We start from the raw sequence: 23,918 nt of genomic DNA, 5'->3' as shown, positions 1-23,918 counted from the left end.
TGTTGGTGAGGCATTGGCTGGAGTGCTGTGTCCAGTTCTGGTTGTCATGTTAAAAGAAAAATATTAGCAGGAGAGGGTGCAGAAGAGATTTACTAGAATGTTGCTGAAAATGGAAGGTTTGAGTTATAAGGAAAGGTGCAGCGTTCTTTTCACTGGAGTGACCTTATCTTATACCTTATAAGATCATGAGGGACATAGATAAGGTGAATGTCAGGTTTTTTTTTCTCTAGGATGGGGGATTATTTTTAGGGGGCATACTTTTAAGATCAGGGGAAGAATATTTAAAGATACGAGGGCAATTTTTTAAACTGTGGTTCATGCGTAGAGTGAGGAAGTGATGGATGCAGGTAGTTATGTTTAAAATACATTTGGATAAGTACATGAATAAGAAATGTTTGGAGGGATATGGACCAAATGCAGACCGGTGGGGATTAGTTTAGTTTAGTTTAGGATTATGGTCGGCATGGAGTGGATGGACCGAAGGATCAGTTTTTGTCCTGTATGACACTGACACTATCAGACAGGATATCTGGCTGAGGACTTTTTGGAGGCAAAATTCCCACCAGACTGGAAGTAGTCTGCAGACATTAATATTCTCTTTCATTTTGTACTTCCTTTTGGTTTTAAGAAAGATTTATGTCAGTGTTATTGTTGGAATCTGGTATCAGAGGAACTCTGAGTATTCATAGATGTTAGTGTACTACTTTGCTTTTTAACAGGACTGTATATAACATGGTTTTAGTCCTTGATTGTGCTAAATCACCTGGCTGTAGATAGGTTTTATGAATCAATATTTTATAATTTTAGTCATAATGAAAAGTCAACATACTACATCTTTGTAGATTTGAAACCAACTAAATGTCCAAAACTAAGTGTTTTAATAATGTTAAATGTCACTCAACACCAGGTTATAGTCCAACAGGTCTACTTGGAAGCACGAGCTTTCAAGGTGTTGCCCCTTCATCAGGTGATTGAACAACAGGACTCACGACACAATTTATAGCAAAAGGATTACAGTGTCATGGAGCTGTAATGATATATTAAACTGGTTTAGATTAGGTCTTTCATCTTTTAGAATGGGATATGCTAGTTTCGGTTTGTTAATATGTAAATCACAAAACTCCTTTCAAGTTACATTCTCAAGATTTACATATTAAAGAACCGAAACTAGTAATCCCATTCTTAAAGATGAAAGACCTAAGCTAAATTTGTTTAATATATCATTACAGCTCTGTGACACTTTAACCCTTTTGCTATAAATTCCGTGTTGTATGGTCCTGTTCCACAACCACTGATGAAAAGGCAGCGGCTCAAAAGCTAGTGCTTCCAAACAAACCCATTGGACTATAACCTGGTGTTGTGTGGCTTTTAACTTTGCCCACCCCAGTCCAACACCAGCACCTCCAATCATGTTTGAATAATGGTTAATACAGCGAAGAGCTCAATTTTTATGCTGTTCTGCAAGTAATTTTAAATAACTCAGCTAGTAATGCAAAGGATGTTTTTGGGATTTAGAATGTTACAGTTCATAAGTGCGCAATGTCATTTTAGCGTTTCAGGATTAGATATGGAAACTAATTTTAAAGTGCAGTATTAGGATCCAGTCAGGCCTGAATATTAATACAAATTGATGTTGTATAATCTCAGTTCTCCCCTTGAAATCAACTTTAATTTAGTTTCCCCAAAGGGAATGTATATATCATCCCTGTTTTGACTCTTCATTCTACTTCTTCCATCTTTTCCGTTTCCTTTATTAATTTTTTTTTAATGGCAGTTTATCATGGTGGAACAGTTGCAGCCTGTTTTTTGACTGGCATTTGTTTAGTTTGGATACTGAGTCCGGTACAGCTCCTTTTGCACTTCTAAAGCTACCTTTTTCTGGTAGCAGAAATACAACTCCGATAAAATGGTCTAATTTAATGGTCCAAAATACTGGCATTTGCAACATGCTACACTGAATATAAAATTATTTTCTTAAAGATGGAATTGCAACAGGGTCTGTCTTCCCAATTTAAATTATTCAGTGGGACAGTATGTCCTTTCTTGGGTGGAATTGAGAAAATTGTACTTATTTGATTCTTGCAGAGCCTTTGGCAGCAATCTACTTTGTGTGAGCACAAATGTGAATTCATGAGGCAGTAAAACAGAGCTCAACTGTTTTTTTTTCCCCTTTTCATTCAGACATATTCCTTGATGTATTCAACAGTGATAACCTGGTACAGTTTTATTGATGCAGCTTAAAATGGGACTACTAGCATTCTACGCATCCACTATTTGAAAGTAACCTGATGTAAAATTATCTGGTGCACACTTTTTTTGTTTCTTAAATTCAATATTTCCCAAATAAAACCTTTTCAAAATGGGTCTTTAGCACCTATTTCTAAGAAACATGGGGACATAGCCAATTTTTTTCCCAAAGATCCTGAAAGCCAAGAACTGAAACTTTAAAAAGAACAAGTTTGCATCTACTTTGAAATATTTATGGATTGTGGGAAACTTGAAGTTTCCAAGAATTCAATGTGCAATTATTTCAATACAGTGAGATTGCAGAGAGTAAGTGATTGCTGAATGGTGTATTTATAGTTCAGGAGGAAGTCCAGAAGAATGAATGGGTTTGGGCTCTTTGTCACAGCCTGTCTTTTTCTATTTCATCAAAGTTTCGAGGTCAGCTTCAAACTATAAGTCCTACCTATTGCTGAGTATCTTTACGATGGTTTGAAGTTCATCTTTAGATTTGAGTCTCATAATTGAGCTTTCTGAAAGGCAATCTAAATCGCTTAACAAGAGTTTCTTTGAATAAAGCAATAGTTGCCAGTGATATTTCAGAAGTAGTTTTTTTAATCTCTAGAGTTTCACCAATTCCTTAAAAATTGGGATTTATCTTGTGTATCTTCTACATATCTCATCTCATTCCTGTATTCAATTTGGAAATACCTGGTTTAAAAACTTTAAGAAACTAGTTTCGTTATGGCAGTGAGGAATTGATGTGAAGATCTATATTTTATGGCTGACAGAACATCAAACTTCATTCACAGATCAAAATGAAATTGATTTAATACGTGAAAAATAGAGTTTTGGAATATTACGTATTGGTGATTTTATGTCTAATTTGTGCCAGAATTATTGAAGGGTGTTTTTTTTTTTGGGCTCATATTTGCTCCTTTTACTAAGGCTGAATACCAGGCCAAATGTATTTAAGTTAGGTGGTGGTTTCGAGTTCATTTTGATTTTAGACAACCTGTCAAACCAGCTAAGTGAACGAAACGCTCCTTTTTTTTCCTGCTGTACAGATTTACTTCAGCCCTCCCATCAGAAGAGTATTCTTCTCCTTAAAGTGTTGCAATTTTCCATTTTTCAGTTTCTTTATCCACTGGACTATCCCTTTGTTGTTAGTTTAGTGTAAGCTTAAAAGCAAAATTATGATGTGTGACCATGTGCTTTGTCACTGAATGAAATCTAGAATTGTTGCAAACTGTCTGTGTGGTTAGTGCACAGAAGATTGCATGTCATGAATATGTACTGGATTTCTGACCAGTGTATTATGAGTGAAGGATCAGTAATTTACTCAACTATGCAGACCCTTCATTGTACGTTGAAACCAATGTCCAAATATTTGATGAATGTGTACTCTATCAGCTCTCAGTAATTTATCCTGATAAAACAATTAACGCTACTAATTACTTTATGATTAAAAAGCCCCTTTAATGTCTACCCATTTCATGCAATTAAAGGCAGCACAATACGATCACTACAAGTTCAACAGGTTTTGACAGTATAATCTTATCGGACTTAGACTATGCCAGAACTGCTGATTATGATGGCAATTACTTTTCAACCTTGTTGAGAAAGTGTTTAAAACACTTGCATTTAAAAAAATTTGGATTGCGTAATCATTTAAAATACACAGCAGTAAGAATATTAGGCATGTCTATATGTTGAGAGGGAAGGGAAATTCTAAAGAAATAGACACTGATCTTTTGCTGTTATTGATTGTATGTAAGGAATGCCTCTGATGCTGAATGTTGGACACAGTTGTGGAATGACCTTTTTCATCAAATAAGAGACTTGTGTTGTAATAAAGTGTTGTTACAGATGTTAGCTTGTCAGAAAATTTAAAAGTGCAGTAATGGTAAATAATAGAAGCAAACGTTTAAAATGTAAAGAGAATTAAAAGCTTCACTTTTGTTCCTGAAGAAGTGATTAATTCGATTTATATGTAAATCTAGGACCTTCTGTAGCCCTCCTGTGCAGAACCTCTTGCTAGTTTTACCGGTGTTGGATCCTCCTCTTTGCACTGAGAGTTCCTTTCCAGCCCTGAGCAGATATCCTGAACCCTGGAACCACGCATGCAACACAACTGTCTGGACTCTTGCTCTTTGCAGCGAACAAGCCAATCCCCTTTCTATATGTTCCTCTACTAGAACACTCCTTCCTGCTCCCAGCAGTTGAATAGCTTTCTGTACCATAGTGCCGAGTTTAGTTTTCTCATCCACCATACCTTTATCTAAACAGGCTGAGAGAACCCCAGACTTATTGGACAACCGACGAAGCTGACACTTATGTCCTGTTGGTCCCCTTACCACCTTCATACATCTTCCTGTCCTTGACCATCGATCAAATTAGATGACCCCAACCTAATAGTTTGGCTGCTTCCTCGTACAAAGAATGAAGGTAACTCTTCTACTCTCATGCATCACAGCATCTGTAGTTCGGCCTTCAGCTCATTATTGAACCAAAGTGATTGTGACCTAGATCAAAATGGTATCAAGGAGCTTCCACATTCTGCAGTCATGACTCATCACCTGTCTTCCTATCCTTAGAATTTCAATTATTAAGTTATTTTATGCACATACTAACGTTGCCTTTTTATATATTAAGTTTACCATTAATTTTGGTGCCAAGTTAAGAATAGAAAAGATCTTGACCACTGACCAGAGACTCATTGAATAGTTAGTTCCTTTCTCTGTAGTGGAGCAAAAACCAATTCCAATCCATTCAATCAATCTAGTCTTGTCTCTGCCTGTCATGGGGATTCTCACTCCATCTGTTCTAGGTGATACTAACTGCCTACTTCGGAGTCCTTCTCTCAGCGCTCCTTTATTTTGATGTGGGTGTGGTGAAAACCTGATTGAAGAGGTTCAAGCATACAGTTGATTGAAATGTGCTTTTTAGTTAATAAAATGGAATTGGAAGCTAGTCTTGTTATTGGTCATTATATTGTTGATCGCCACAAAAAACCCATTTGTTTCATTAATGTACTTAGTGAAGAAAATCTGCTATCCTTTCCTGGTCTGGCCTCCATGTGAGTCCAGACCCACAGCCAAGTGGTTGACTCCTGACTCTCTTCTGAAATGTCTGAGCAAGCCACTTTGTTCAAGGGATGGTCATCCAGTGCTGACTTTGCCAGTGAAGCCCACAAAAGAATAAAGAGACCGGGTGATACATTTTCCATTTTTTGGTTTTAACCATTTTGTGCCTTTAATTGTGTCTTTGTGAGATTAATTTATTTACTGGAGTTGTTTGCATGTTGTTAAACTAGTGCTTTTATACATAATGAAAGCAATTATCCTCAACAAATGAAAATCATATTGGAAGCATATGGCTAAATAATGCAAGTATGTTAGAAGGCAGTTGGCAGAGGTTGACTTACCTGTCAAGACTTTTGGTTATGGTTCCCTTGGTGGCATAACTAGAGGTATTTAAACAGTGATGTGAATGACTAGCCTTACAAACTAGCTTGATCAGCTTGCTGATGCTGGGCGAACTCAACTCTGTCAAGAATATTTCTGCATGCTGTCAGCCACAAAATTGGTAACAATGGCAACCTCACTTTCCAAGCCCTTTTTATTGAAATATAAAAGGAAATTACTTGAACAAGTCACTGCAAGTTTGTTCATATCACTGGAGCCCTACCATGCCATAATTCTTTTTTCCAGGCATGAAGTGGAGGGGGATTTTCGCATAAGCTGTTGGTATGCTAAACTTGCTCTTACACTTTGAGAAATGGATTCTTGAGCAGTAGCAGCAACATTGAAGTAATTTCTTATGTATTAACTTGGACTGTCCATTTGAGATCTATACTTCATGAACCAAAAGGACAGCAGCTATCAAAAATTGAACTAAGAATAGAAAATGCTGGAATACTTAGTCATCGATTTATACAGCACAGAAACAGATTCTTTAGTCCAATTTTGCTTGTCAGGCAGCAAATAGGAACAGAATTAACATTTCAGGTCAAGGAAGCTTCTTCAGAGCTCTGAAGGAGATGGAAATGTAATAGATTTTGAGCAAGTGAGTGTGGCTAGAAGAACAAACAGGAAGGTTTGTCATAGTCGTAGAGATGTACAGCATGGAAACAGACCTTTCAGTCCAACCCGTCCATGCCGACCAGACATCCCAACCCAATCTAGCCCCACCTGCCAGCACCCAGCCCATATCCCTCCAAACCCTTCCTATTCATATACCCATCCAAATGCCTCTTAAATGTTGCAATTGTACCAGCCTCCACCACATCCTCTGGCAGCTCATTCCATACACGTACCACCCTCTGCGTGAAAAAGTTGCCCCTCGGGTGCATTTTATATCTTTCCCCTCTCACCCTAAACATGTACCCTCTAGTTCTGGACTCCCCGACCCCAGGGAAAAGACTTTGTCTATATATCCTATCCATGTCCCTCATAATTTTGTAAACCTGTATAAGGTCACCCCTCAGCCTCCCATGCTCCAGGGAAAACAGCCCCAGCCTGTTCAGCCTCTCCCTGTAGCTCAGATCGTCCAACTCTGGCAACATCCTTGTAAATCTTTTCTGAACCCTTTCAAGTTTCATAACATCTTTCCGATAGGAAGGAGACCAGAATTGCACACAATATTAGCTGGAGCATTTTCTGTTTTTATCTTTACCCATTAAAGATGGGTATGTAGAGTAATGAAAAAGGACAAAAGCAGAAACCAGCACATTCTGGGGTTAGTAATGATGTGGGAGCATTGAAGGTAGTAGCCAAGATAAGATTGAAGCAACTGCGGATGATGGAAATCTGAAACAAAAACAGAAATAGCTGGAGAGGGGTTACTGGACCCGAAACCTGGACTCTGCTTTGTCTTCATGGATGCTCGCCAGACCTGCTGAGTTTCTCAAGCTATGTCTGTTTACATTTAGTATTGAAGTGATCTGGTCATTTCTTGTAGGAAGAAATGCATTGAGGTCAATGGAAGAGATGAAAGATGAGAGATGAAATATCAGGAAGAAAGAATAGGAGAAGGCCTAAGTGCCAGATGGGAAGATGTTGTGGCAAGAGACCGGAGTGTAGTGGGTTTGGAATAAGAATGGGAGACTGAAAGATGGAGAAGTGTAATTAATCTGCACTTTGGTGACCCAAATAAAATGGGCAAAAACTCAATGATGAAGAAAGCTGTGTTTGAACCATGGTCTCTAGATTTTTCAGCATCTCGAGACCAGTATTTGTAGCAAGTTTATCTTGTATTTAGAGAGAGCTGAATCTGGAAATGATTATTTTTTAATTGTGCTGGATAAACAGTGGTGCTGCTCAGCAGATTAGAGTATTCTATACAACAAAACCAGTTCACTGTTTGCTTCGAAAGGAGCCTGTTTGTTACAGCAATAGCTGCACTTAAATGGGTTTCTTTGCCATCTGATTTCTCTCATTTCCTGCTGTAACAGCTTACTGCTGAGTAGAATGTAATTTGTTGAATCTGTTCTTAGTTCAATACAAATCTTTTAAATCTTTATTAGCTTGTAGCTCACTAACAATAATATTCATCATGTCTTGCATGTACAACCAATAAAATCTAGTTGGTTAAGGATTTGGAATAGGGTGGGTTTGCATTATTCTGGGGGATCTTGTATTCCACACTTTTTTTTATTAATAGGAGCTCCTCTTATTGTTTGTTTTGTAATAACTGATGTTTAAATGACAATGGATATTCAGTGGCCTGCCTTTGCAAGATTGCTAAAAGCAATGCCTGTGACATCCAAGTCTGCTGTCTCTTGTAACCTAAACAAGTGTGTAAGGAATTAGGACAAAGTGAGGGCTGCGGATGCTGGAGAGCAGAGTTAAAGAGTGCAGACCCTGGAGTATGAGTATCACACGTGAAGCACGTAAACACCTCTCAAAGTCAAAAAGCTTCAAGGCTACTTCTTTCCGACCCTTGACCTTATTTTAAGGAGTGATCAGATAGCTGCCCAGATACATGTATAAAGTACAGGCCTAGAATATGATGGAATCCACTCCACTTGTCTTGGTTGAATGCAGCTCCACCAACACTCAGGCTCAACACCAAGGCGAAATAGCCTGCTTAGTCAGCTCCTCATCCATAACCTTAAATGTTCACTCCATCAGTAGCACTGTGTGTACTGGCTTCAAGATGTATTGCACCAACTCAAGTTTCTTTCAACAGCTTTTTGAATGCTAACCCTCTACTATTCTGAGGACAACGACAGCAAATGTGGGAATAGCACCACATGCAAGTTTCTCTCCAAATGCAACTGTCATAGTTCTGTCATTGTCACAGGGTGTAAATCCTTCCCAGCAGTGCTGAGTACGTACCTACGTCATGTGGACTGCAGTGGTTCAAGAAGGAGCTTACCACCTTTCCTAGAACAACCATGAATGAAGAAGCAACATTTTCATCCCATAAACAAAAAAAAACTCTTTTATCATTGAGTGTTAAAAGGGGAGACATTGTTCTCTCATGCAGAGGGTTTCATGAAACACTGGTGGTTTCATTTGCTAAGAAAGACTACTTCTTTTTTGCAAGTCGTAAAAACCTGCAGTTGCATGCAGTCTTTCATGCAAGATCTTTGGTTAAATGAGAATTACTGCTGTTGACCTCAAAGTCCCATAGCGTGCCACATGAAGTCCAAAGTTCTACTTTGTAATACTTGTGTGACAAAAATCAATAAACAATGTATAGTAAAGCAAATTATGTAACCATGGGTTTCATGCAGTTCTTTCACTTAATTTATCACGCTACTGGCAGTTGTGGAAAAGCAGCCTAAAGGCAATAGCTCTGATTGCATTTCTTGTTTTCCTAAAATGTAATTAAAGTATAAATACTAGATGTATTTATTAACTCAACATAGATAATGCCTTATTTATTAAAAGCTTCATGTTAAGCTGCTTTCTGTTCTGTTAAGATCATTGCTGTGTGTTGGAGGGCGAATGTACTTAGTTTTTCAAAGGTTGTGTTTGTACACTACTCAGGTTGCGTGACCTGCTCACTCTGTGTGCTTGCTGCTTGCATGAGAAAGATTTGAAAAGATAGTTTTAACCATAAAGTGATATATCTGTGGGAAATCTGTTAAGTTTATGATGGGGAAGACAACATAGCTGTAGATTTGACCACTTGTTAACTATTTTTATGGCTTCTATTTAGGTCATCTAAACCAATCAAGTGAATTTGTTGGCATTATTCGTGTTTTGTTTTCTCGTGGTTTGTGCAACCTATAATTTAAAGTCTGCTGCTCATTTAGGTTTCTTGCCTAACATCGTATGCGTGAGAATAGCACTGTTTTTCTTTTGAGATGTCCAATTTGCCAGTATGTAGGTTCAAATGACTGCAGAACAAGTGGAAAGGATAAGGAGCTGCATGCATGCATTGGGTCTATCAGTATTTGAAAGATTAAGATTTAGATGGTGGCTGTTGACCAACGATATTAATCTCTTAAGCCCTGAAAACATCTTAAAATCCTTCACAGCCATTGAATTACAGCCGTGACTGCATTTTGAAAGTAAGGTAACAAAATGTGGAGAGCAAAGTCCCACAAACAACACTTGAGTTAAGAAATTAGGTTATTACAGAATTTAAAGAGCCGAAATAGATCATGCAACTTATTTGGTCCAGGGTGGTGAGAATGCCCCAGCACGTGAGCTGCCTCTCGCGCTGTTTCATCTCACCCTTTGTCTTGTATCCTTTCTTCATTATCTACTTAGTTAACTTTCCCTTAAGGTTGCGTGCTCCGTGTGGCCGCAAATTCCACCTTTGAGCCATTCTCTGGGTAAAGCTATTTTCACTGTATTACCTGTTCAGGAAGTTGTCTCAGTGGTAGAGTTGATTGTAATACATGTTGATCAGACACAAGAAAACTTCACTGCTTTTTTTTTGCCGAGTGCCCATATGGTCATTTACATGTGTCTAAGGATCCAGATAAATATCTTTTTGATTAACTTTAGCAGGGTTAAAATTGGATTAATCCCCAAACACAGTTGAAATGTATTCTAGGCTGTTTTGAGAGGCAGGGGGCCTGACAAATTTTCAAATCCTCTATGGATAGAGGAGAGGTGTCTGAGGACTGGAGAACATTTATGGGACTACAGACCAGTGAGCTTAACATAATAGTAGGGAAACCCCGAAAAAAAAAAAAAAAAATTGAGGGGCACAATCTCTACTTGAAAGACAGTTTGATCAAGGATGGTCAGCATGTCTTTTTGAGGAGGCGCAGGGTGTCCTGTCTGATATGATTGATTTTTGCATTTTTAGGGGAGGTAAGTATGTGTAGATAAAGGTAGTGCAGTTAATGTCTGTGTGACTTCAGTACTGTTTCTGCTGAGGTGTTGCATGGGAGACAAAAAGGATCCAGGAAAACTTTGCAAATTAGATCCAAAATTGGTTTAGTGGCAGGAGGCAGAGGGTAATGTTCAGACCTTTATTTTTGAGTCTGGAAACTTGCCCAATGTCTTACACTGGGTTTGTTGTTGGGTCCCTTGCTATTTGCATTATACATAAATGATCTGGAAATGAATGTAGGAGGTTTAATCAGTAAGTTTGCAGATGACTGTAAAATTCATAATGTGTTAGGTAGTGAGAAGCCTCGAACTGCAGAATGATATTGATGGGTAGAATAGGGCAAGTGGAATTTAATCCTGAAAAGTGAGAGAGGATGCCTTTTTGGAAGTACGAGAGTCACCGAGTCATAGATACGTACAGCACAGAAACTGACCCTTCAGTCCAACTCGTCCATGCCGACCAGATATCCCAACCCAATCTAGCCCCACCTGCCAGTACCTGGCCCATATCCATCCTTGTTCAGATACCCATCCAGATGCCTCTTAAATGTTGCAATTGTACTCACCTCCACCACTTCCTCTGGCAGCTCATTCCGTACACACATTACCCTCTGCATGAAAAAGTTGCCCCTTAGGTCTCTTTTATATCTTTGCCCCCTCACCCTAAACCTATGCCCTCTAGTTCTGGACTCCCCCACCCCAGGGAAAAGACCTTGTCTATTTATCCTATCCATGTCCCTCATGATTTTATAAACCTCTGAGGTCATCCCTCAGCCTCTGACGTTCCAGGGAAAACAGACCTAGCCTGTTCAGCCTCTCCCTATAGCTCAAACCCTCCAAGCCTGGCAGCATCCTTGTAAATCTTTTCTGAACCCTTTCAAGGTTCACAACATCCTTCCGATAGGAAGGAGACCACAATTGCAAGTAATATTCCAAAAGTGGCCTAAACAGTGCCCTGTACAACTGCAACATGACCTCCCAACTCCTGTACTCAATGCTGTGTCACATAATCAAAAGCAAATGCCGCCTTCACTATCCTATCTACCTGTGACTCTACTTTCAAGGAGCTATGAACTTGCACTTCAAGGTCTTTGTTCAGCAACACTCCTTAGGACCTTACCATTAAGTGTATAAGTCCTGCTAAGATTTGCTTTCCCAAAATGCCGCACCACGCATTTATCTAAATTAAACTCCATCTGCCACTCACCAGCCTATTGGTTCATCTGGTCAAGATCCTGTTGTAATCAGAGAGAACCTTCTTTGCTGTCCACTACACCTCCAATTTTGGTGTCATCTGGAAACTTACTAAGTATACCTCTTATCTTCACATCCAAATCATTTATATAAATGACGAAAAGTGGTGGACCCAGCACCAATCCTTGTGGCACTCCACTGGTCACAGGCCTCCAGTCTGAAAAGCAACCCTCCACCACCACCACCTTCTGTCTTCTACCTTCAATCCAGTTCTGTATCTAAATGGCTAGTTCTCCCTGTATTCCATAAGATCTAACCTTGCTAACCTGTCTCCCATGGGGAACCTTGTCGAACGCCTTACTGAGGTTTAAATGGATCACGTCTATCGCTCTGCCCTCATCAATCCTTATTGTTACTTCTTCAAAAAATGAATCAAGTTTGTGAGGCATGATTTCCCATGCTCAAAGCCATGTTTACCATCCCTAATCAGTCCTTGCCTTTCCAAATATATGTACCTCCTGTCCCTCTGGATTCCCTTCAATAACATGCCCACCATCGACGTCAGACTCACTGGTCTGTGGTTCCCTGGCTTGTCCTTACACCTTTCTTAAATAGTGATACCACGTTAGCCAACCTCCAGTCTCCCGGCGCCTCACCTGTGACTATCGAAGCTACAAATATCTCCGCTAGAGGCCCAGCAATCACTTCTCTAGCTTCCCACAGAGCTCTAGGATACACCTGATCGGGTCCTGCGGACTTATCCACTTTATGCGTTTCAACGGGAGTGCGTGGTGAATGATAGGAAGCACAGATGATCAGAGGGACCTTGGTGCGCATATCCATGGATCCTTGAAGACAACAGGACAAGTTGGTAAAATGGTTAAGACAGCATATGGAATACTTGCCTTTTAGTAGAGCCGTTGAATACAAGAGCAGGGAGGTTGTAATGGAGCTTCTAGGCCACAACTGGAATATATTGTCTTCTGATTTCCATACTATAGGAAGGATGTGGTTGCACTAGAGATGGTGCAGAAGAGATTCACCAAGATATTACCTGGGCTGGACTGATTCAGCTATGAAGAGAAGCTGGATAGGCTTGGATTGCTTTCTTCAGAGCTGAGATGACTGAAGAGGAACCCTGATAGATGTGTGCAAAATCGAGGGTCGTCATGAGATGGAGAGAAGTTTTTCCCTTTAGTATGCGAATCTGTAATGAGCTTCGATTTAAAGTAAGGAGCAGGAGGTTCAGAGGGGATTTAAAGAACTTGTTTCATCCAAATGATAGCGGGTATCTGGAATTCATTGGCTGAAAAGATAGTTCATACAGGAACCATCGCAACATTTAAATATATGGTTGAACATTTAAAATGTAGCATACAAGATTATCAGCCAAATGCAGGAAAAGAGGACTTAAGCAGACGGGTGCTTGAAGACTGGCGTGACACAGGGCTGAAGGGCTTCTCTTCCATGCTGTAAAACTCTGACTTGTGTCAGAGTGTGACTTTCCAGTGATTTAGAATTCCAATTTAATGTTCTGTTACATCACAGGAAAAAAGATGTAAAAAATTGTCACATTTTCCAAATACAATTTTAAAAGGTATTCAATTTGTCATTTTACTGCTGCCTGTAAGTGTGCTGGACTCCTATCACATTTGGGGAGAAATCACTAAACTAATGCACATTTGTCCTTTACACCAGTCATTTTGCTGTTGTATCCTTGCAGAATTTGGTGTAAAATTGGGTCCAAAAGTTTTCTTTTATGACTATTACTGAACAACCTTGCCATCACTGGTGGAAGGAATGTTAAGCTGTGGAACGTCAGTTTTCTCCAAATCTGAAATTTTCATTTTAATTTTAAGTTTGGCATTTTACTCTCATTCTATGTATGTATCTTGATTGGTTTAATCGAGTATTATTTTAAAATGAAAAAAAAATCAATGTATTTTAAAAATTGGTTTGCAATCTGTTAGAATACTTCTATTAATTGGTTCTTTATCTTATTCAATGCTATTGCTGCACTCCTGAAGATTCCAGCAACAAATTAAAACAGACATTGAGAAGGGGGAAATACATACCACAATGTTTTAAATCTTTGTGGACAACTTTTGTGAAGGTTAGTTGCAAGCAGAATTGTCTCACTGCTGACTCCATATAAACTGAAGCATGTTATCTTTTCACCTGATTTTTTTTTCTTCCCCATACTCATCTTTCATCTAATACTCTGGGGTTGTCATTCTGAAAATAAAGATGTGCAGAAACATTAGCAGATGCCACAAAAAGCTAGAATGGGTCTACATTCCTTTAGAGTTCTGCTGCTCAGTTGTGACTAAATGTGTTTTTCTGGCGTGCAGGTCATATATATACCCACCCTGGAGGTTTTGTAAGATCTGTCATTCTTGCATATTGCTGGCAGCCTGAGGAAACTGCTTTGAACAGCATGAAGCACAGTTAATGGCTTGTATCATATCTGCATTAGCTCATGCTTTGTACTGTATTTTCTCAATTAACTACTCTTGCTGAATTCTAATTGGAAATGAATTTTGCAGTGACAGCAGTGCTTCACTTTTTTATGTTGCTTTGATTTTGTATTTTTGAGCTGCTTGACTTGAACTTCTGGAGAGTTTGTCAGCCTTTTGTGGATCATCAATGGGATTGTCAGTATTTGCAGTGAGGTCTATGAAAACATGTTGCAAGTATACTGGAATAAATATATCAGTAGCAGAAACGGTTGCGGAACTTGTTTATTGTTATATTAAGTATCCAGGAATCTCGATCATTGCACTAACATCTTGCTGAAGTTTATTTTACTGATATTTTCTGTTGTGCTGCGGTCTGTATCTTTCTAAGATCCATTGAACTTGGCAAAGTTAACAGGTCATTTCTGCTTTGTTGATTTAACAGAGCTCCCTTTCTGTAGACATTCTATGCTGCATTTTCAATGTTTCCTTCCATGTCAACATGATTGCCTTTTGTTAGTGTTGCATTGTTGGCTTGCAATCATGAAATGGAGACATTTAATTTGTGAGCAACCAATGCATCTGTTTCAAAGGGAGAGGAAGTTGATGACTTTCAAGAAGAACCTGGCAAATACTGCAAAATTGATTATAAAACACAAAAAGTTTTGTGAAAATTAACTGAATGTAGGTATTTGCCTTGTACAGTAACTGATTATGAGCAAGACTGGCAGTCGATTTGTATCTGTCAACAATTCAGCATGCAAAATGTTTTATGGAATATCTGTAACAGTAACTTGCAGTTGAAAGTGATGAAAGATGCAAAATATGAAATAGGTCAATAGCAGAACATTGAATTTTTGCGATATGGGGAAAGCAGCACTAGTTGATTTTGAAAACCATTCCAAAAAATGTTTGATATTTGAGGTGAGTTAGCTTTGCCACGTATTCAAATGAGGACTGCAGATGCTGGAAACCAGAGTCTGGTTTAGAGTAGTGCTGGAAATGCAGAGCAGGTCAGGCAGCATCTGAGAAGCAGGAAAATCGACGTTTTGGGCAAAAGCCCTTCCATCAGGAATAGAGGCAGGGAGCCTCCAGGGTGGAGAGATAGAGGGGGGTGGGAGTGGGGAGAAAGTAGCATAGAGTACAATAGAGGAGGGTGGGGTTCCACCCTGCAGACTCCCTGCCTCTATTCCTAATGAAGGGCTTTTGCCAGAAATGTCGATTTTCCTGCTCCTCAGTTGCTGCCTGACCTGTGTTTTTCTAGCACCACTCTAATCCAGACTCTGGTTTCCACCATCTGCAGTCGTCGTTTTTGCCTAGTTGATTTTAACCTTACTGTGAATCCTCTTGCAAGGATGCCTGCCTTGAAGTTCTCCTCCTCTCTGCAAGAATCTCAGCGGGTCCCTCTCTCATTGCAACCCCCAGGTCATCTCCTCTGCCTTGAAGCTCCTACTCTTTGCCACCTTTCCCCCACCCGCCTCTCTGACCTATCACCTCCATCCCCACTGCCATTCACCTATTGTACTCTATGCTACTTTCTCCCCATCCCCACCCCCCGCTCTCATTTATCTCTCTACCCTGCAGGCACCCTGCCTCTGTTCCTGATGAAGGGCTTTTGCCAGAAAGATGGATTTTCCTCCTTCTTGGATACTGCCTGACCAGCTGTGCTTGTCCAGCACCACTCTAATCCAGACCCACGTATTCAAATGAGTACAGTGGAAAATAATAAGTTGCTGCTGACAGCACCATCTTGGGTACCTAGATACAATCCTTAGTTACAGAATAGAGGAAAGAAGAGAAAAAAAAGCTAAATTACAGCTATTCATAGTATGACCATAGGTCAGAAAAAGCAAGTAAAGTTAAAAAGACAAATATCACAGTCCCTCTCCAAAGGATGTCTGCAGCAGACTAACACAGGGCTTCCCTGTTGTCTGACTGCAGGTTGCTGCAGCGTTCTGCACCCGGGCCGCTATCCCCTCTCCCACTCTGGGCAGCTGGTTGACGGTGACCCTGCTCCAGACGCAACAAGAAGGTAGGAGAGAGAGGGAAAAAGAACTGGCAGGGAGGAGGAGCTCTGGTTGGAGCATCCTGTGCCTCCTCCAACTTACTGGATAAAATTGCTATGGTGAGTTTTCCTCCACCTTGAGGCCCTGCCCAGTGATTATTAACACTTCACAACAATTGACTTAAACAGTTTTCATTTGCTCATTTGAGCTCAATTTCACAGGAGCTCATTTAGGATTTACGTTGTAAATTTTATTTGGAGTGAGCCATTTGAACCATGCCTTGTGGAATTATAGTCGCAGTGGTTAAGGGCTTGTCATTACTGGAAGATACACGGAATGTTGCCTCAGTAATTATTTTGCATGAGCTGAACTGCAATGCCTCAGCATTCTTAGCATTGTGTCAGATGAACTTAGTTTTGAATTTTGTAATTTTTATGATAGTTCATACTTTGTCATTTAGAATTAGAATCTTAGAATTAGCTTTATTGCTACATGTACTCAAATGAGTACCATGAAAAGTTTGCAAGTCGCCACTTATGGCACCATCTTAGATAAAAGATACCTTGATAGAATTCTTAACTACAAATTCTTTTGGTGGGGGGGAGGGGGGGGACAGAAAACGCAACTTGCATCTTCATCTTTAAATATAAATAAAAAGTTAATTTTATGGTCAAAGATGGTTGGAACATTCCTGTTGCTGCCAGGAGCTTAGTGGAGGGCATGTGCTGCAGTAATTTCACATGTATGGTTTATCTCCTCAGTACTTTGCTGATTGTGGGTCGTTGAATTGGTGGAAAGTGGCTCTGCATCTCCTGGTTTTTCTCCGTTCCATATACGACACCTTTTTGATAGTATCTGTATCTAATCAGTGTGGTTTTTGAAACCAAACTGATTGCTCATCAGAATTTCACAATACAAAGCATTGAATAATTCATAGCACAACAAACAAATATCCAGCTGGTTTACCAGTGAGTAGGGGGAAGAGAAAACAGCATCGTGCCTTTCTGCACTGTGGGTGAGTGAGTCAATAAATATCTTCAAATAATTTTTAAGCAAAACAAATCAGTATCTAATTGTGATTTATAAGGCTCTATCCCTTTCGAATGAGGCCTGAGATGGTTGAAAGTGTAAAACAACAGACATGACGCAAGTCCTCATAATGAAGTCCTTTTTTTTTAAATTAAATCCAGTTATTCATTTCAAAACATTAAAATTAGGTTATATAAATGTAAATCAGTATTCAGTTTTGTTTCACAAGCTTTTTGTGCATGGTTTTTTTTAATCAATCTTTAGATGTTTCTGTATTGATGAGAATTGTGTGGGAAAGTACAGAACTGACCGAATTCTAACTCCACTTTAAATTCAATCTTTAAACTTAGTTGGGGGAGATGAAAGGTGTGCTTCGATATATTGTCTTCAGGTTTGGAGCATCCCAAAGTGCTTTTCAACGGATGAAATACTTCAGTCCAATCGCTGTTGTAATGTAAGGAATATGACCATCAAGCCGTGCATAGCTATGTCCAGAAGTCTGTTGGAGTGATGTTGGCTGAGGGGGTGAATATTGGCAAGGACAGCAGAGTTTGATTCTTGGAACCAGTGAAATGGGAGTGATTCCATCTAATAGAATCTCTTTTGAAAGAAAGGAACCTCAGTCCTTCCTGTGTACTGCACTGGGAATGTCAGCTTTGTTTATGTTATGACTCTGGAGAAGGACATGAAACCACAGCTTTCTGAGGCAAAGGCACAATCACTACTGAATGAAACCTAGCAGTCGAAAGTTGTAATTTATAAAGTATATACTGAAATACCTTCACTTCTGGAATGTTAATTTATTTGCAGAAACTGCAAAATGTATCACTGAAATACTTATTTGATGTACATTTCTGCAGAGGCATAATGGTAGTTGAAAGCTTATCCTAAGCATTTCTCCATGTTTTCTCTCCTGAGACCAGAAACCGGTGCTGAGATTTTGTTTGGAATGTTGTAACTATTTATAATATGAAGTTCACTTGTGCTGGTGCCATATAACTGGCTAGAAACTTTATCTGACCAGGACATTTGGGGAATCATTCATCATGGCACATCTCTTCAACTCCCTGCAGCATTCATTAGGAATGTACTTAATTGAAGAATGTTCTCAACACTCCATTTGGCATTGGACAATAGTGTGACTCAGCATCCTTCACTGATTCTGGAACATGCCCCATTTATGGGCTGGTTTCATTGCAATGTACTCCATGGAAACTCCCAATGGTTTCCTCCAACAGCCTGCACTGTGGCTTAATCTACTAGCATTCCTGCAATTTGTTTTAACTCCAACTCGCCGCCATTAGCAGGGTCCAAATTGTCAAAAAAAATATATTCTTCCAACTTCTGTGTCGCACTATCAGTCGATCTACCTTGTAGTGTTAACACTTTTTCCTACTCTTCAAAGTTTGTGAGAAGATTTGTAGCTCGGGTGCTCGTTGTTGTGGTTCTGTTCGCCGAGCTGGGAATTTGTGTTGCAGACGTTTCGTCCCCTGTCTAGGTGACATCCTCAGTGCTTGGGAGCCTCCTGTGAAGTGCTTCTGTGATCTTTCCTCTGGCATTTGTAGTGGTTTGAATCTGCCGCTTCCGGTTGTCAGTTCCAGCTGTCCATTGCAGTGGTCGGTATATTGGGTCCAGGTCAATGTGCTTATTGATTGAATCTGTGGATGAGCACATCGACCTGGACCCAATATACCGATCACTGCAACGGACAGCTGGAACTGACAACCGGAAGCGGCAGATTCGAACCACTACAAATGGCGGAGCAAAGATCACAGAAACGCTTCACAGGAGGCTCCCAAGCACTGAGGATGTAACCTAGATGGGGGACGAAACGTTTGCAACACAAATTCCCAGCTCAGCGAACAGAACCACAACAACTTCCTATTTTGCTCAGTTACAGAAATGTAATGACTCATAACATAAATTTGTGCCTTTTTAAATTTCCTAAATCATATCCTGATTAGTATAATAACTCCACCCCAAAATACAACTTAAGTAGATGCCTAGAACATCTCCAGTTACAGTACAGCCTCAGTTGGTACTTCAAGCAATCTGCTGAGTTGAGGACTAGTTCTGAGCCAAGCAAACACACAACTCCAGGTCACGATATCATCCAGCCTCCATTACAGTGCATGTCCTGCAATGCACTTGTTTTGTTAAACTGATGTAACATACTAGAATATATGGATACTGAGATGAACAGGGATTGGGAAGAAGCTCATTTTCCACATTTTCCAGACAAAACACAAAGTCTGAAATTTAGTTCATTCCACCCCTATTGCCTGGCTGCAGCACAGTCTTCAGTCCTTCCTCACGACCTCTGGCTGTGTATCTTCTCCATCTGCCTGTTGTCCTATGTACACTTGTAGTATCCGCTCAATCCACAAGCACCTCTACCGAGTCCCTCCTCTGTTGTTTGCCCTTTTGATATGCATCTTCCCAGATCAGCTCATGTTCCAAACTCTGGTTCTCCTATTTTGACTTTGAATGCCAGCGTATCTTTCATGCTATCCTTTTCCTGAAGTACAGTGGAAATATGCCAAATGTAATTAGCCCCAGATTATCTTGAATGTTAAGGATAAAGTGAATTATTGAAAATGTGCACTTTGCAGCTGTCCTTTTATTGTAATAGAGTGCTACCAATGAATTTTTAAAAAGTCTCATTATCAAAGTAAGTTACTGGAATCCTAATAAGACAATGAGCACAAACAAAATGTACATTCGACTATATGCTTCCATATTTTAAGATAAATCTTTTTGCTTATGAACAGTGTCGTTGGGTATTTGAGTAACTTTTTAACATTATTCCATCATGCGGTGATGGCAATGGCTTCGAAGACCTGGTCTGTCCCACAATTTTGGGAAGCAGGCGATTCTGGTCTCTGCTGGAATGAAGCAGAGCTGGTAAAGTTTTCAATCCACCTGGTTTGTCAGTGGTGTTTCAATAATTAAGTCATTGTTAACTTGTACACATGCAATGAAGAAATTAAAGTTGAAAGTTCAATGAGGTATGATAGAAGCACTTGTATTTGGATTAATTTGTGTTCTCTAGAGAAATTATTTTAAACTTAGACTGAACTGGATTTACAAGCTTCCATATGTTTAGCAGGGGAATCCAGGAATAGAGGTGGAGGGGCAGTCGAATTGAGGTAAAATATCAGCTCTGATCATGCTGCAGGCGCAGGAGGCTCCAGAGAGACAGTATAGCTTGCTGTTTCTATTTATGTTCTTAAAAGTTTATTTGGGCAGTTGCATTCTTCTACTACCTTAGAAAAATACAACTGTTTATAGATATAATAGTCAAAGCTCTTAAGGTGGAGGGAAACTGCGATTGTTTTAATATACTATACATTGTTTCAATGTATTAATCTCAATATTGTCCTTTCCCAGGGTCCTCAAGTAGCAAGATTCCAAATCAAGCAACGCCAAAGAAAAATGGAATCAAGAATGGACCAATGAAAAATAAAGATGATGAGTGCTTTGGGGATGGAATTGAAGTAATCCTTGACACAGACTTTGATTTTGAAGGTAATCTAGCACTCTTTGACAAAGCAGCAGTCTTTGAAGAGATAGACACGTTTGAAAGGAGGAATGGAACACGGTCCCGAGGAACACCAAATGAGAAGCCGACAAGATATCGCCATGATGAGAATATTCTGGAGTCAGAGCCTATTGTCTACAGGCAAATCACAGTGCCACAGCATAGTGGCAAAGAATATTGCACTGGTGAGAATCAATAGTTTTAAAGCTGTTTAATTAGGAATTAAAGGGAGAGAGTAAATTGAATTTGTCTTTGTGGGAATTGACACATAAGTATTTGGTAACTTGTTCTCAGATACTTAGGTTGGAAATGCTGAAACAACCTGTTTTTCCTTAATTCTTGGCAGACTGGCACATGTTAAATATGAGGTTAGTAGTGGGTATACAATATCAAAAAGTGCATTCTTTATCTTAAGTTTTAGAAGTACAACTTGCGGAGACTAAATTATTCAAACTTTATAGTTGGGATTTATCCAAGTCACTTGTAAAAACTACAAAGAGCAGAGGCCCAAGAACAGATCCCTGCAGGCCACCACTGGTCAGAATACTTCCAGGCAGAATTCTTTCCATCCACTACCACTCGCTGTCGTCTTTCGGCCAGCCAATTCTGTATCCAGACAACCAAACTTCCCTGTATCACATACCTCCTAACTTTCTAAATAAGCCTACCATGGGAGACCTTTTCAAATGCCTTACTGAAATTCTTATACACCAAATCTGCTGCTCGACCTTTGTTAACCTGTCTCGTCGGAGCCTCAAAGAATTGAATAAGGCTTGTGATGCATGACCTGCCCCTTTCAAAGCCATGCTGACCATCTTTAATCAAACACAGTTCTTTCCAAATAGACCTAAATCCCATCTCTCAGATCCTTTCCAGTACCTTGCTTACCACAAATGCAAGACTGACTGGTCTGTAATTCTCAGGGGTTTCTCTATTCCTTTTCTTGAACGGAGGAACAAAATTTGCCTCCCTCCCAATCATCCAGTGCTACTCCCATGGAGAGTGAGGATGCAAAGAGGTGCAGCAATCTTATTTCTCACTTCCTGTAGTAACCTTGCATATTTAGTCTGGCCCTGGGGACTTGTCTATCTTGATGTTTCCCAGAATTTCCAGTACATCTACTTCCTTAATATCAATCTGTTCAACCCTATTAACCTGGTCCACTGTGTTCTCTCTAGTAAATCTCTCGCCCAGGACATTGGTGCCCCTCCAGTTTAAGTGCAACCCATTCTTCATGTCTAGGTCCCACCTTCCCCAGAAGGTACCCTCAATGATCTATGTATCTGAAGCCCTCCCTCCTGCACCAGCCCTGTAGGAACGCGTTTAGCTGCACTTGCTCCCTGTTCCTCGCTTCAAGAGCACATGGCACTGGTAGTAATCCTAAGGTTACTACTCTGATTTTTAGATTCCAACCTAACTCCCTGGAATCACTTTTTAGATCCTCATCTCTTTTCCTGGCAGTGTCATTAGCGCCAATGTGCACCACCAATTCTGGCTGCTCACCCTCCCCTTCAGAATCTTGTAGACTCAATGAGAGATATCCTGGACCCTGGCACCTGGGAGGCAGCATACCTTCCTGGAGTCCCATTCGCGACTGCACAATCTCCTGTCTGTTCCTTTAACTAATTGAGTCTCCCACCACCACCGATTTTCTATTCTCCCCGCATCCCATCTGAGTCTCAGAGCCAGGCTCAGTGTGAGACACCTGGCCACAATGGCTTTCCCCTGGTAGGTCATCCCCTCCCAACAGTATCCAAAACCGTATTCTTATCATAGAATCAGTGCAGAAAGAGGCCATTTGGCCCATCGAGTGTGCAGGAAGCCTCCAAACAGCATCTAACCCAGATCCAGCCTCCCTATCCTAAGCCAGGAATTCTGCATTTACCATGGCTAATCCATGTAATCTACACATCTTTGGTCTGTGGGAGGAAACTGGAGCACCCGAAGGAAATCCACGCAGACACCAGGAGAATGTACAAACTTCAGACAGACAGAAACAGTCGCCCAAGGGTGGTATCAAGCCTGAGTCTTTGGTCCTGTGAGACAGCAGTATTAACCGCTAACTCACCGCTGCTGTCTTCTGTGTTCCCCACTCTTTCTTTGTTCCCATGGCCTAGAAGAATTCAATTCAGGAGATGTGACATGATCCCCTTGTTATTCCGTGAACTTAATCACATGTTCAATAGTCTTTCAATTTGAATCATGATTTAGCTAATTTCTGCTGGTAGAATTGCTGATAATTTATGAATGATGTTTTTGCTCTTGAGTTGTTCAGGGGGGTGGAGACTTGGTTTAGATTTACATGATTAAAAATCTAACCCAAGTTTCCTGGTAGAACATGTGGATGAGAACAGAATTGGGTATCATGCTTGCCATAGACAAATAGCACTCCAGTGTGTTTGTCCAGGTTCTTGCATGAATAATTGCCATGCAGCATGTGGAGGATGGCACGTGATAACACATCCCATTATTGCCTTGCACCTTAAGTAGAGGGTGGAACGCTAAAGTTACTTGTTAAACTGAGAAATGGTTTGGAATTCCCTTGAACAGTTGTTTGCCCTCCAGGCTGATTTTTTTGTTTGCTTCATGACATTTGCTAAAACAATGATTTCATTTGGACTAGATTTGTTTTTAAATATTATGGTTTTGCAGCTTAATGGGGTCTGTGACAACTGGTTCACAAATAATGCTGTGTAAAATGGCATTGCTGCAAAACATCAGGCGCCTTGGGCCAAATGAAAAATCACAAGCTATTTATAGAATATTAACGAGAGATAATTTCCATAAAACCAGTTTGGTGTGGTGTGTGGTTGCTACTCAAGCAACTTTTGCAATTGATTCTTTTGTAGTCTGCTCTTGATATGTCCATTTGATCGCAAAGGCAAGATGTACAATTGGTCATTGTTGAAATATTTTTGTCTCTCCATGTAAGCCACCAAACAAAAGTGACAGAATAGCAGTACTGACGAGTGTATCCTACTCTTTCCCTCATCCCTCCCCCTTCTCCCCATTCCAGACCACGTTTGGAAGAATTTAAGGTGTCCAACCTAAGTTGTTGTGTGGTTGACCATTTGCCTCTGGGAAGTTTCAGAGCGATGTCTATTCTTGCCTACCAGTGCTCCGAGATGCCAATCACCCCTGCCCTTGCACTCTCTACAATCTGAGGATT

At 40.1% G+C, this 23,918-nt stretch overlaps 1 protein-coding gene across 2 annotated transcripts in view; it reads left to right on the top strand.

Annotated features, from left to right (window-relative positions):
* Positions 1-23,918, top strand: part of edc3 (enhancer of mRNA decapping 3 homolog (S. cerevisiae)) — a 118,392-nt gene that overhangs the window by 31,811 nt on the left and 62,663 nt on the right. For both annotated transcript variants that reach the window (XM_043680252.1, XM_043680253.1), the window contains exon 4: positions 20,599-20,934. In XM_043680252.1, coding sequence (XP_043536187.1) covers positions 20,599-20,934 — 336 coding nt within the window. The remainder of the gene's footprint in view (positions 1-20,598; positions 20,935-23,918) is intronic.

This window comes from Chiloscyllium plagiosum, chromosome 40, assembly GCF_004010195.1.
Source record: "Chiloscyllium plagiosum isolate BGI_BamShark_2017 chromosome 40, ASM401019v2, whole genome shotgun sequence".
In the NCBI taxonomy this organism is placed as follows: domain Eukaryota; kingdom Metazoa; phylum Chordata; class Chondrichthyes; order Orectolobiformes; family Hemiscylliidae; genus Chiloscyllium; species Chiloscyllium plagiosum.
This window is presented reverse-complemented; position numbering and strand designations above follow the sequence as displayed.